General features: G+C 44.6%; 1 protein-coding gene across 1 annotated transcript in view; it reads left to right on the top strand.

Moving 5' to 3' along the window:
- Positions 1-258: 258 nt before the first annotated feature.
- KIAA1549L (KIAA1549 like) overlaps positions 259-12682 on the top strand; it is a 293894-nt gene continuing 281470 nt past the window's right edge. The window contains exon 1 of the mRNA XM_036862584.1: positions 259-952. Within this exon, the coding sequence (XP_036718479.1) occupies positions 712-952 (241 nt within the window). The 5' untranslated portion in view covers positions 259-711. The remainder of the gene's footprint in view (positions 953-12682) is intronic.

The raw sequence follows: 12682 nt of genomic DNA on the forward strand, positions 1-12682 counted from the left end.
CGCCCTGTGCGGATGTCCGCGGCGCGCGAACAGCCGCGAGGGGTCCCCCTCCCCAGCCCGGAGCCCGGCGGGGCGCGCGGGTGCGGGGGGCGCGCGGTGGCTCCACGCGGCGATGCGCGCGCGCGCCTGCCTCGCCCGCCTCGCCTCCCGCGCCCGCTCGGGTGGCTACGTGCTTTCTTTGTCAATGAGGCGCCGCTCTGAGCTGCAGTAACACTCTCGGCCCGGGAGCCGGAGCCGGAGCTGGAGCCCGAGCCCGAGCAAGCGAGCGAGGAGAGCGCGGCGGAGAGGCTGCAGCCGGCGGCGGGAAGGAGGGCCCCGAGCGCGCCCAGCGGCTGCCGGCCCCCGCGGCTCGCAGCCTCGCCCCCTCAGTCTGCGGGAGCCCGCCCGCCCGGGGGTGGGGGCTCCGGGCGGCGCCCGTCCCACCTTCGCTGCCCCGGGCGCGCCGGCGCGCGGCGACGGGCACCGTGGGAACCCCGGCCCGCTCCCGCCGCGGCTCCATGCGGCCCCGGCCCCTGCGCGAGTGAAGCCGCGGCTCCGCGGAGCTCGCTCCTGGCGCGGCAGCACGAGCCAGCGAGTCGCGCCGCCCCGCGCCCCCGCCCTCCGGCGCCCGGGCCGTGGCCGGAGATGCCCGGTGAGGACCGGGGCGCCGAAGGCTGGGCTCCCCGGAGCGGTGCGGAGCGAGGCAGTGGCCTGGATGAGTGAAGCGTCCCCATGGCTCGGCAGGAGGCGAAGCCCCAGGGCCTGGGGGAAGATGGGCCGGAGGTGCGGAGGCGCAGGGGCCGGATCCGGGCGTGCGGGCTCGGCCGGGCTGGCGGGGGAGCCGCGCGCTGCCCGGGCGTGAGGGGCCCCCGGGCTGCCGGGTCCCAGGATGCGCCGCCGCTGCCGCCGCCGCTGCTGCTGCTGGGACTCCTGCTGCTGGCGGCCCTCCCGGAGCACTGCCTGGCCGACTCGGGTAAGCACTTGGCGGCTGCTTTGTGCCCGCGGAGGTTTCTGGAGGAGCGGGGCTGCCCGTCGGGGCCGGCACCTGACCGGGTGGCGGTGGATGGAGAGGTCTTTGCAGCACCGGCGCTAGGATTTTCCCCGCCCTTTGCTGCTGCAACAGCAGGCGGACTGTCAGAAATCTGTCTCCCGGGAAGGCACCGTTGGGCGGGGAAGTAAAAAGAAGTGCATTCGCATCTTCCTTCTGGACAAGTGGCAGGTCCTTCCTAGTGGTCCCCAGGCACGCTTCATTTAGATAAAGATATGCTGTGTTTAGGACACCTGAAAAGGGATGTGTTTTAGTAGAACACACAAAGTGGGGACGTCTACTATGTTTTGGGCTCCCTGACGGTTGTCCACTTTGTTTTAACTGCACGAAATGACCCAGAGAGTTTTAGGCAATTCCCGTGTCGGCGTTTTCCTCTGTCTTGACAGGAGACTCCTTTTTCTTTTGGGATAGAGGTACCTAAGATAATTGCTTGCATCTTGCAAAGGGATCGAGTATATAATCCACTGTTTGCAGGAGGTTAGTTAAAAATAACCACGCTTGGCTCTTTTGACTCCCAAGAATCCTCAGGGAATAGATTTCTGTAATTTCTTGGGCGGTTTTAAAAAATCTGTTGTAACTATTTAGGGGGAATTATTTGGCTAATGTTCTTCAAAACTTCCTGTGGGGTCAGCAATTGCCTTTGAAATAAGAATGATTACTATGGCACTTGTGAAGGGCAGGCTTTTGTTTGTGAAATTCTGGGCTCTTGGTACATTTCATTTATCAAGGAATATAGCCCTTGCTTCAGCCAGTATGCTTCTGTACTTCTGTGGTTTTTAGCAAGGATTGAAGAGGACTGTTTTTTTTCCCAGTGTGCCTCGTCCCCCAAATTAGATTAAATCTCCTAATTATGAAGGAGTTCACACTGTTTTAGATAAGAGGGTTTCAGGTTAAAAACATTTCCTGTCTTCAACAGCTTCACTCAAAGCCCATTTTCCTTTGATTCACTTAAAAGGTCACTGACATGAGGTGTCTATGTGTGCAAGTTGCTCTCCAGGAATTGTCTCTTGTGATTATAGTGGTGAGAAAGTTCAGTAATCTTTGGATGTGTGCCCGAGACCCGGGAAAACCTCCGAAGAACTTTAGCCCCCAGTTTTTATGCCTCTAGCAGTTTTTAGTGATGTGTATTTGATGGTTAAAAGGTAAGTTCTGAGTCAGACACATGTAATTACCTTAGTATTCACTGGATCAGAAACACTTTGAGTTTTTATTTAAAATGAATGAGATCCTTAATAGTTTTGTAAACAGTTTCTGAGATACCAGCTTTTGGATGTTCTTCATTTGAGTGCAGATACCAAAATCTGTTCAACCATTTGTAATATGTGAAATTTAGATTTTATGTATTTATTCTATTCGGCCTGATATGTCAGATGATTTCCTCTGATCAGCTTTGAATTTCTGACCTCTCTTCTGACCTTTGTACATTGCCCCTTCTCAACCTCTGTGACTTTTCTTGGCTCTTCTTTCAGACTACCAGAGCCTGACTTAGGGGACTTCTGTTCTGTATCTTTTGTTTTTAGCCCTGATGTCCTTTTCCTTTTTTCTCTTAGTGTGGTGATCCTGGGGTTCGCTAGGAAAGGTGCTTTGATTTAAATGATGGTAAAAACTAGTAGTCCTCTGTCTTCTTCCTTCTCATTGGACTGACTCGTTGCATCCTCTGTGCTTTTTGGGTGTTCTTTCTGCTGCCACTCTTGATGACCAATTTCCCGTGGTCCAGCTCACCTGTGGATCCAGAGTCTACTACCGGTTTCCATGGTTTCCTGTGTGTTTGCCTCTGATTCAACTACATGACTTGTTTCTCTCTCAATGGAAGAGTTAACGTTGGACTCCCTATCTTGCCTCCTGCCTGCTTTCATTTGTTCTCTGATTTCTACCTGAGGCAGCTTTACTGCAGGGTGAGTGAGTCCTGGACCTGATGCAGGGAGTCCCAAGGGGTTTGTGGAGGAAGCAGTGTCAGGAGGGAGGCAGGAGAACAGATGACATTTTCCTGAGACCTTTGACTTTCAACAGACTCCCTGGTTTTGAACTTTTTCTGAGGCACAGCTGCTGCTTGGTGCTGCCACTCGCTGTAGAGTGAGTCTGAAGCCGGGTTGCATGAGAAGCCAAACGCTAATTCTAAGATCCCCCTGAATGTGCTAGCTTGCTACAGTCATGTCATTTGCATGGTTGCTGCATCTTGTTTTCTAAGCAAGTCTAAGCCAGACATTTACCTTGGCTGACAAATAGGTAAAAACAGGTTGGTTTCTGGACAGTGCTATAGGACCTTTGTGTCCTGGAGCCCCTGCAGTGTGTCCCCAGCCCACCTCCACCCACTCCACCCCAAATTCTTTTGATTTAATATTCCTGAGGAATTGGTGTTCCTTCTCAAGGCTGCTGTCTTGAATGTCCTCTCTCGGACTTCCTCTCCTAACTTCCATCTCCAGGAGACCCTTGCTCCCTGACTTCTATTTTGCATGTGGGAGACTGGTGTGGAAAAGAAGGTTCTTTGCAGAAGCAAGCTCTGACATCTCCCCATTCTCTTTTGCCCTCTGAGGCTCTGGGCAGGTTGGTAAAGTTCAAATTTGACTTCCCGATCTTCTTAACTACTGATCTTCCATTCAGTTCATGTCAGTAAACATTTCCCGTGTGTCTTTTAGGTGCAGGTGCAGTGCTCATTCCTTAATGTGACCTGGCCTCTCTGGGCCTCAGTTCTCTTGTCTGTAAAATGGGGATAATAATAGCTCCAATCTGATTGGGTTGTTGTGAAGATTCAATGAGTTAATATATCCGAAGTGTTTAAAACAGTGTTTGGTACATAGTAAATGCTCAGTGAATGCTAGCTGTTCTTATAAAATAGACTGAACATTTACTCTGTCCAGGTGCTGTGCTGGGGCAGGGGATACAGACATGCATAAGGGTCAGACAGTTTGTAGAAACCCCTCATGAATAGGGTGATACGCATCCTTGAACTCTGATACTGTGTGGTCAGAGCAAATAAAATGAAGGCACAGTTAATTCTGGAAGACCGGGAGCTTTGGAGGATGAGTAGGTGTTGGCAGGGTTGATGGTAGCATTTCAGGCAGAGGAGAAGTAAAGGGTTCTTTACTTCTGTGGCCAGAAGCACAGGATGCTATAGGGAGGAGTACCCTGGACTCTCTCACTGCCCTTGAGCTTTCTCAAGCCCTCCTCACAGGCGCTCCACCCCCCTGGCCCTCCTCTGCTTCTCCCACCAACTTATAAGTTCCTGATTTATCTTTGTTTCCCTCTTGCCTGTTACAATGCCCAGGACAGAGTAGGTACTCATTAAAGTTTCAGCCTTCTTTCACTCCTATTCCCTTGGTTTGGCTGATTCTGTTAGATGTTAGAATAATTATCTCATCTAAGTAATCCACAGCAAGTTGTTAATGACTGCTTTATTCAGGGAATGTATTTGCATTTTGGAAGAATCTCTAATTGAGCACAATATATGGGGGATAATTTTGACCTAAGATGTCGTTTTTACCCCTCTCCAACATTTTGTACATCATCAGATTGGAGTCCCATTCGAAACAGGTGCAACAGTTCATGTGTTCATTCATTCATTCATCCATCCATCCCTCCATCCATCCATTCATTCAATGTATCTTGAGTACCTCAGCTTTTTGAGGTTACAATAATGAAAGAAAACAAGCTCCCATTCTCATGGCAGTTAGGAACTAGCCCAGTGCTTTCCAGACTTTACTGTGCATGTGAATCACTTGAAGATCCTGTTGCAGATTCTGATTCAGTAAGTCTGGGATAAGGCCTGCGGTTCTGCATTTCTAACAAGCATCAGGGTGATGCTGATGCTGACCCCACTTTAAGTAGCAAATGAAAATAAACGAATAAATGTAGGTTGGATGGTGGGAAGAAAAATAAATCAGGGTAAGAGGATAGCAAGAGGCTGATGTCTATGTGCATGTGTACCCTCACGCATGTGCTTGGTTATCTAGAGTGATGGGGGATGTCCCCCATGTTGAGGTGACATTTGAGTAGGTACCTAAAAGTGGATATCTGGGGAAAGGTATTCAGGCAGAGGGGAAAGCAACTGTAAAGGCCTTGAGGAGAGACTGTGTTCGGGATGGTTGGGGAACAGCAGGGAACATGTGGAATTGAGTGAATAGGGGGAAGGTGGTAAGAAATGACGTTGAAGTGGGAGCTGGGCCCACATCATATAGGACTTTTTGACAAAGTGAAAACTTGGTATTTTACTTTGAATGAGATTAAGCAAGAGGTGACGTGATCTGACTTCAGTTTTAGAAAAATGCCCATGGCTATCATGGGGACAAAAGACTGTAAGGTCGGGACTTCCCTGGTGGCACAGTGATTAAGAATCTGCCTGCCAGTGCAGGGGACACAGGTTTGAGCCCTGGTCTGGGAAGAACCCACATGCCACGGAGCGACTAAGCCCGTGCATCACAACTACTGAGCCTGTGCCCTACAGCCCAAGAGCCACAACTACTGAGTCCACATGCCACAACTACTGAAGCCCACATGCCTAGAGCCCGTGCTCCACAGCAAGAGAAGCCACCACAATGAGAAGCCTACGCACTGCAGTGAAGAGTAGCCCCCCGTTGCTGCAACTAGAGGAAAGTCCGCATGCAGCAATGAAGACCCAATGCAGCCAAAAATAAATAAAAATTAAAAAAAAAAAAAGACTGTAAGGTCAAGGGTGGAAATGGGGAGACCAGGTAGGATGGCTTAGACAGTGGGGAGAAGTGGTTAGATTTTGGACATCTTTTGAAGATGGAGCTAATAGAATTTTCTCATGGATTAGAGGTGGGGTGGGAGAGAAAGAGAGGAACCAATATGGCTCCAAGGTTTTTGGCTCAAGCAACTGGAGGTTGAAGTTGCCATAGAGATGGGGAAGGTTGCAGGAGGCTCAGGATTTGGGTAGGAAATAAAGAGTTGGTTTTGGGTTTTTTAAGGTTGAAATGTTTATTAAACATCCAAGTGGAGATGTTAGATAGCCAGTTGAACAAAGTAGTCTGGAATCCCAGGCCGATATTGGGTCCAGAGATATAAATTTGGGAGCCATCAGCACGCAACTAAGCAAGAAAGTATAGAGAAGGGGGAGAGCTCAGCAATGAGACCTGGGATACTTCAGCATTTAGGGGTTCAGGAGACGGGGGACCAGCAAAAGAGACTGAAGAAGGCTAGATGGGGACTAGCAATGGATGTTGTATTTAGAGATGTGGAGATGTTTGGTGGCCCTAAGAGTGGAGGGGACAAAAGTCTTGCTGCAATGGGTTCAAGAAAGAAAGGAAGAAGAGAAATCGGAGACAGTAAAAAAGACAACTCTCTTAGTCTTTTTTATAAAGGAAAGCAGAGACATAGGGGAGGTGGGTCAAAAGAGGGTTCAGATGGGTTATAATTACATTATATTTGTACTTTCTCATTTTTTTTTTCCAAAAGGATTTTATTTATTTATTTTCTTTTGAAGTTTTGAATTTTATTTTATTTATTTTTTTATACAGCAGGTTCTTATTAGTCATCCATTTTATCCACATCAGTGTATACATGTCAATCCCAATCTCCCAATTCATCACACCACACCGCCCCCCGCCTCCGCCGCTTTTCCCCCTTGGTGTCCATACGTTTGTTCTCTACATCTATGTCTCTATTTCTGCTCTGCAAACCGGTTCATCTGTACCATTTTTTCTAGGTTCCACATACATGCATTAATATACGATATTTGTTTTTCTCTTTCTGACTTACCTCACTCTGTATGACAGTCTCTAGATCCATCCATATCTCAACAAATGACCCAATTTCATTCCTTTTTATGGCTGAGTAATATTCCATTGTATATATGTACCACAACTTCCTTATCCATTCATCTGTCGATGGGCATTTAGGTTGCTTCCATGACCTGGCTATTGTAAATAGTGCTGCAGTGAACATTGGGGTGCATGTGTCTTTTTGAATTATGGTTTTCTCTGTGTATATACCCAGTAATGGGATTGCTGGATCGTATGGTAATTCTATTTTTAGTTTTTTAAGGAACCACCATACTGTTCTCCATAGTGGCTGTATCAATTTACATTCCCACCAACAGTGCAAGAGGGTTCCCTTTTCTCCACACCCTCTCCAGCATTTGTTGTTTGTAGATTTTCTGATGATGCCCATTCTAACTGGTGTGAGGTGATACCTCATTGTAGTTTTGATTTGCATTTCTCTAATAATTCGTGATGTTGAGCAGCTTTTCATGTGCTTCTTTGCCATCTGTATGTCTTCTTTGGAGAAATGTCTATTTAGGTCTTCTGCCCAGTTTTGGATTGGGTCTTTTGTTTTTTTAATATTGAGCTGCATGAGTTGTTTATATATTTTGGAGATTAATCCTTTGTCTGTTGATTTGTTTGCAAATATTTTCTCCCATTCTGAGGGTTGTCTTTTGGTCTTGTTTATGGTTTCCTTTGCTGTGCAAAAGCTTTGAAGTTTCATTAGGTCCCAGTTGTTTATTTTTGTTTTTATTTCCATTACTCTAGGAGGTGGATACAAAAATATCTTGCTGTGATTTATGTCAAACAGTGTTCTTCCTATGTTTTCCTCTAAGAGTTTTATAGTGTCTGGTCTTACATTTAGGTCTCGAATCCATTTTGAGTTTATTTTTGTGTATGGTGTTAGGGAGTGTTCTAATTTCATTCTTTTACATGTAGCTGTCCAGTTTTCCCAGCACCACTTATTGAAGAGACTGTCTTTTCTCCATTGTATATCTTTGCCTCCTTTGTCATAGATTAGTTGACCATAGGTGCGTGGGTTTATCTCTGGGCTTTCTATCTTGTTCCATTGATCTATGTTTCTGTTTTTGTGCCATGTACTTTCTCATTTTTTAACATTAAAGATGTATAGCAAGAGTGTTTGATTGGGTGGGCTTTTTTTTCCAGGTATAGATAATCCAATAAAATATATTTAGACTTTCTACTCTCAATATTAATTATTAGTGCTTCAAAGATACTTGCAAGATGTCCCAAACTTGCCTCCCTTTCCTTCCCATCCCACACACGAAGTAAAGAAGAAGATTTTGGGACTAATGAGTCTGTGCTTTTAATACAGACATCAAACAGAAGTCAGATGTCCCCTCCCTGCCCCTCACCCTTCTCTAAAACCGAACATCACTGTGGAAACGGAGATACTGAAATTCTTCTGAGAGAATCTCTCAGAAGCCTACTTATCTCAAGTCTTGAATTACTAGAATATGATCTGAGAGTATTCAAAATGAATGTGCACTTTTCCTTTTTCATTTTCATTAACCTTCAAGCCCTTATTGAAGGCTTTCTTGTGGTTTTCTTTCTTTCTTTTTTCTTTTTTTTAAACAAACAACAACTCCACTCTTCTCCAGACAAAAATGAATAGTTGGAATGACCCTAAAACATTTTCGTTGCTTGACAACACATTACAGGGGATTTCTAAACGCACAGAGGGACACATTATTCTAGGTCACGGGATGGCTGCCTTGGATGGTGGCTCCCCGTGGGGACTCCAGGACCAAAGGAGCAGCTGGCAATCCAGGTATTGGAAATGTCAGTTATTGTAGCCGATAGGATGGTGGCAAGTGAGTCACACTGATTTGATGGTATTTATCAAGCACCTGGCATATGCCAGGTCAAACTCTTCCCTAAATCCTGGAGGTATAGTGGAGACCAAGCCAGGCCTGGCCCCTGCCCTCAAGCAGCCTGTAGCCCAGGACAAGAAATCCTTACTCAGTGGCAGGTTGGTAAGGTACCTCTGGGTCAGGAGGGAGGATATGGCGAGACAGAAAGTACCTGCCTTGTCCAAAGAGGCGGTCTCTGCCCAGCTGCAATGAGGCTCAGGGTGCCAAAGTTCTGACTTCTCAAAAAAAGCCAGATCTTTACTTCAAATCTTGTTTTCAAATGTCACCAACGAATTCAGAGTTTTGAAATGTCATGCTGTACAAAAAGCACACCCAGGAGCCACCACTCGTCTTTTTTAAAGTCAAGTTTAATTAAGGTGTAAATTACATACAGTAGAAGTCACCCTTTTTAGGCGTTCTGCATGACGGGTTTTGACAGAAGCATACACTCACGGTTCCACAACCACAATCCAGATATAGACCATTTCCGTACTTTCCAAAAATTCCCTCCTGCTCCTTTGCAGTCAGTCTTCTCCCCCAACAACCGAGTACCTGGCAAGCACCAATCTATTCTCTGCCCATATAATTTTGCCTTTAACTGAAGGTCATATAAATGGAATCATACAGTATGTAATGTTTTGTGTCTGGCTCCTTTCACTGAATGTAATGCTCCTGAGAATCATGTATGTCATTGCACCTCTGGTCCTGTCCTTTTTATTGCCATGTAGTATTCCATTGCACCACAGTTGCTTATCCACTTGCCAGTTGATAGACAATTTGGGTTGTTTCCAGTTTTGGGCATAAAAGGCTTTTGTGTGGGCAGTTTTCATTCTCTTGGGTAAATACCTAGGAGTGTGATTTCTGGACCATATGTTAGGTATGTGTTTAACCTTATAAGAAACTGCCAAATCCTTTCCCGAAGTGGCTGCATAATTTTGTATTCTTATGTATGTGAGTTCTAGTTGCTCCTCTGTATCCTCACGGGCACTTGGTCTTGTCAACTTTTTTTAAAATTTAAATTTCAGCTATTCCAATAATTTTTTAGTGGTATCTCGTTATAATTTTAGTTTGCACTTCTCTAATTACTAATGATGTTATTGTCTCATATCTTTACATCTTCTACGTGCCATTTATATTTCTACTTTGAAGTGCCTATTGAAGTCTTTTGCCTATTTAAAAAGATGGATTGTTTGTTTTCTTATTACTGAGTTTTTAAGATAGAGTTATTTATTTATTTATTTATTTTTGGCTGTGTTGGGTCTTCGTTTCTGTGTGTGGGCTTTCTCTAGTTGCGGCGAGTGGGGGCCACTCTTCATCGCGGTGCGCAGGCCTCTCACTGTCGCGGCCTCTCTTGTTGCGGAGCACAAGCTCCAGACGCGCAGGCTCAGTAGTTGTGGCTCACGGGCCTAGTTGCTCCGCGGCATGTGGGATCTTCCCAGACCAGGCCTCGAACCCGTGTCCCCTGCATTAGCAGGCAGATTCTTAACCACTGCGCCACCAGGGAAGCCTTATTACTGAGTTTTGAGCTTTCTTTATATATTCTGGATACAAGTCCTTTATCAGATGTGGTTTTTTGCAAATATTTTCTCCCAGTCTGTGTGGTTTTTCTTTTCATTTTATCAACAGTGTTTTCCAAAGAACAGAAGTTTTAAATTTTGAGTAGTTCCAGTTTATGAACTTTTAAATTTAAGGCTTGTGCTTTTTGTGTGCTGGGATAGAAATATTTGCCTATCCCAAGTTTACAAACATTCATGATTTCTTCTAGAGGTTTTATAGTTTTTGGTCTGTGGTCTGTTTCACGCTAATTTTTGTATATGGTGCAGGGTAAGAGTTGAGGTTAATGTTTTTTTCATTTGGATGCTTTATTGTTCCAACACCATTTATTGAAAAGATTATCCTTGCTCCATTGAATTGCCTTGGTACCATATATTTGTGGGTTTATTTCTGGACTCTAGTCTAGTCCAGTGATCTACACTTTTCTCCTTATGCCAGTGCAACAGTGTCTTGATTTCTCTAGCTTGGAGTTTCTTAACCTTGGCACTACTGACATTTTGGGCTGGGTAATTCTTTGTTGTGGGGGACTGTCCTGTGCACTGTAGGATGTTTGCAGCATTCCTGGCCTCTGCCCAGTAGATGCCAATAGCTACCCCCCCAACCCCAGTGTGACAACCAAAATGTCTCCAGACATTGCTAAATGTCCCCTGCAGGATAAAATTTCCCCCCGTTGAGTTCCACTGCTCAAGCTTTATGGTAAGTCTTGAAATCAGGTAGTATGAATCCTCTAACTTTCTTTATTTTCAAAATCTTTTTGGATATTCTAGGGCTTATGCTTTTCTATATAGATCTTAGTATCTTCTCATCCATCTCTGTAAAAAAAGAGAATTTTGATTGGGATTTCATTGAATCTAGGTCAATTGGAGAAGATTGATAGCTCAACCATATTGAATTTTTTGACCCAAGAACATATCTCTCTCCATTTATTTAGGTATTCTTTCTTTTCTTTCATCAATGTTTTATAGTTTTCAGCATATGAATTTTATACATATGCGTTTCATATTTTTCAATGCTTTGGTAAATAGTACTTTAAAAATGTCTTTGTTAGTATGTAGAAATATGATTTAAAAAATATTAATCTTGTATCATGTGACCCTTCTAAACTCACTTTAGTTCTAGTAGCTTTTTATAGACTCTTTGGGATTTTTCTAAATAGAAAATCATGTTATCTATGAATAGAGAGTTTTATTTCCTTATTTCAAATCTGTATGCCTTTTATTTCTTTGTCTTGCCTTATTGCACTTGCTAGAACTTCAAGTACATTGTTGCATAGGAGTGGGGAGAGTGGACATCCTTGCCTTGATCTCCTAGTCTTGGAGGGAAAACATTCACTGTTAAGTATGGTGTTAGCTGTAGTTTTGTTTTTGTTTTTGTTTTTGTTTTTTTGTAGAGGCCCTTTGTCAGGTTGAGGAAGTTCACTTCTATTCCTAGTTTGCTGTGAATTTTTATCATGAATGAGTATTGAATTTAGTTAAATGTAGAATTGGTAGAATTGGTATTATTTCTCCCTTTAGACCTATGGTCTTAAAAATGAGAAGATTCCTCAAGGGTTTCTTTAGTAAAATAAAAAGTGTCATGTACCTCTAGTACATTTCCTCATTTTCAGGGGTACCAGTGGACACTTCCTAGATATTAGAACAGAGTTTGGTTTCAGGTCTAGAATGGCCTGGGTGAGGGGAAATTGTGTCAGATGAGTTCAGGAAATGGGTCACCCGTAGCTGTTTGCTGTTTATCAAGTCACTTTTTGGGGCCTTAGTTTTCACATCTGTGAACAAAAGCCTCAGGATCTTCCCTTCTTCCCTCATTACCCTGGGTGTGTGTTTATGAGCCCTAAGCAGATGTTTTGGTGGGCTATACCAATCCTTTTCTTACCTCTTCCTATATTAGTGGCAAGCCAAGTCACGGACTCTCATTCTGCAAAGGGAAGAATTTTCCCATGGTTTTCTGTCATGGTTCTAACCTGAAGCTCAGACAAATGTTGGCTTTTTAAAAAAAATAAATTTATTTATTTATTTTTGGCTGTGTTGGGTCTTTGTTGTTGCGTGTGGCTTTCTCTAGTTGTGGCGAACGAGTGCTACTCTTCGTTGTGGTGCGTGGGCTTCTCATTGTAGTGGCTTTTCTTGTTGCAGAGCATGGGCTCTAGGTGCGTGGGCTTCAGTAGTTGTGGCACGTGAGCTCAGTAGCTGTGGTGCATGGGCTTAGTTGCTCCGCCGTGTGTGGGTTCTGACTGGACCAGGGCTCAAACCCATGTCCCCTGCATTGGCAGGCGGATTCTTAACCACTGCGCCACCAGGGAAGCCCCAAATGTTGGCTTATCTTTAATCTTCATTGGCTTTTAAAAATTGTAAAAGTAATATATACAGTACTTTATTAAATTCAAGTAATGCACAAGGTATGCAGCAAAATGAAAAAGGCCCTGTTGGCTCCATTGCTATTTCCAAGAGTCGTGTTGTCAAGCAAATATGGTAGGTCCTTCCAGATCTTTTTTCATACAAATATTTATATACATA

Source organism: Balaenoptera musculus, chromosome 8, assembly GCF_009873245.2.
Source record: "Balaenoptera musculus isolate JJ_BM4_2016_0621 chromosome 8, mBalMus1.pri.v3, whole genome shotgun sequence".
NCBI lineage: Eukaryota > Metazoa > Chordata > Mammalia > Artiodactyla > Balaenopteridae > Balaenoptera > Balaenoptera musculus.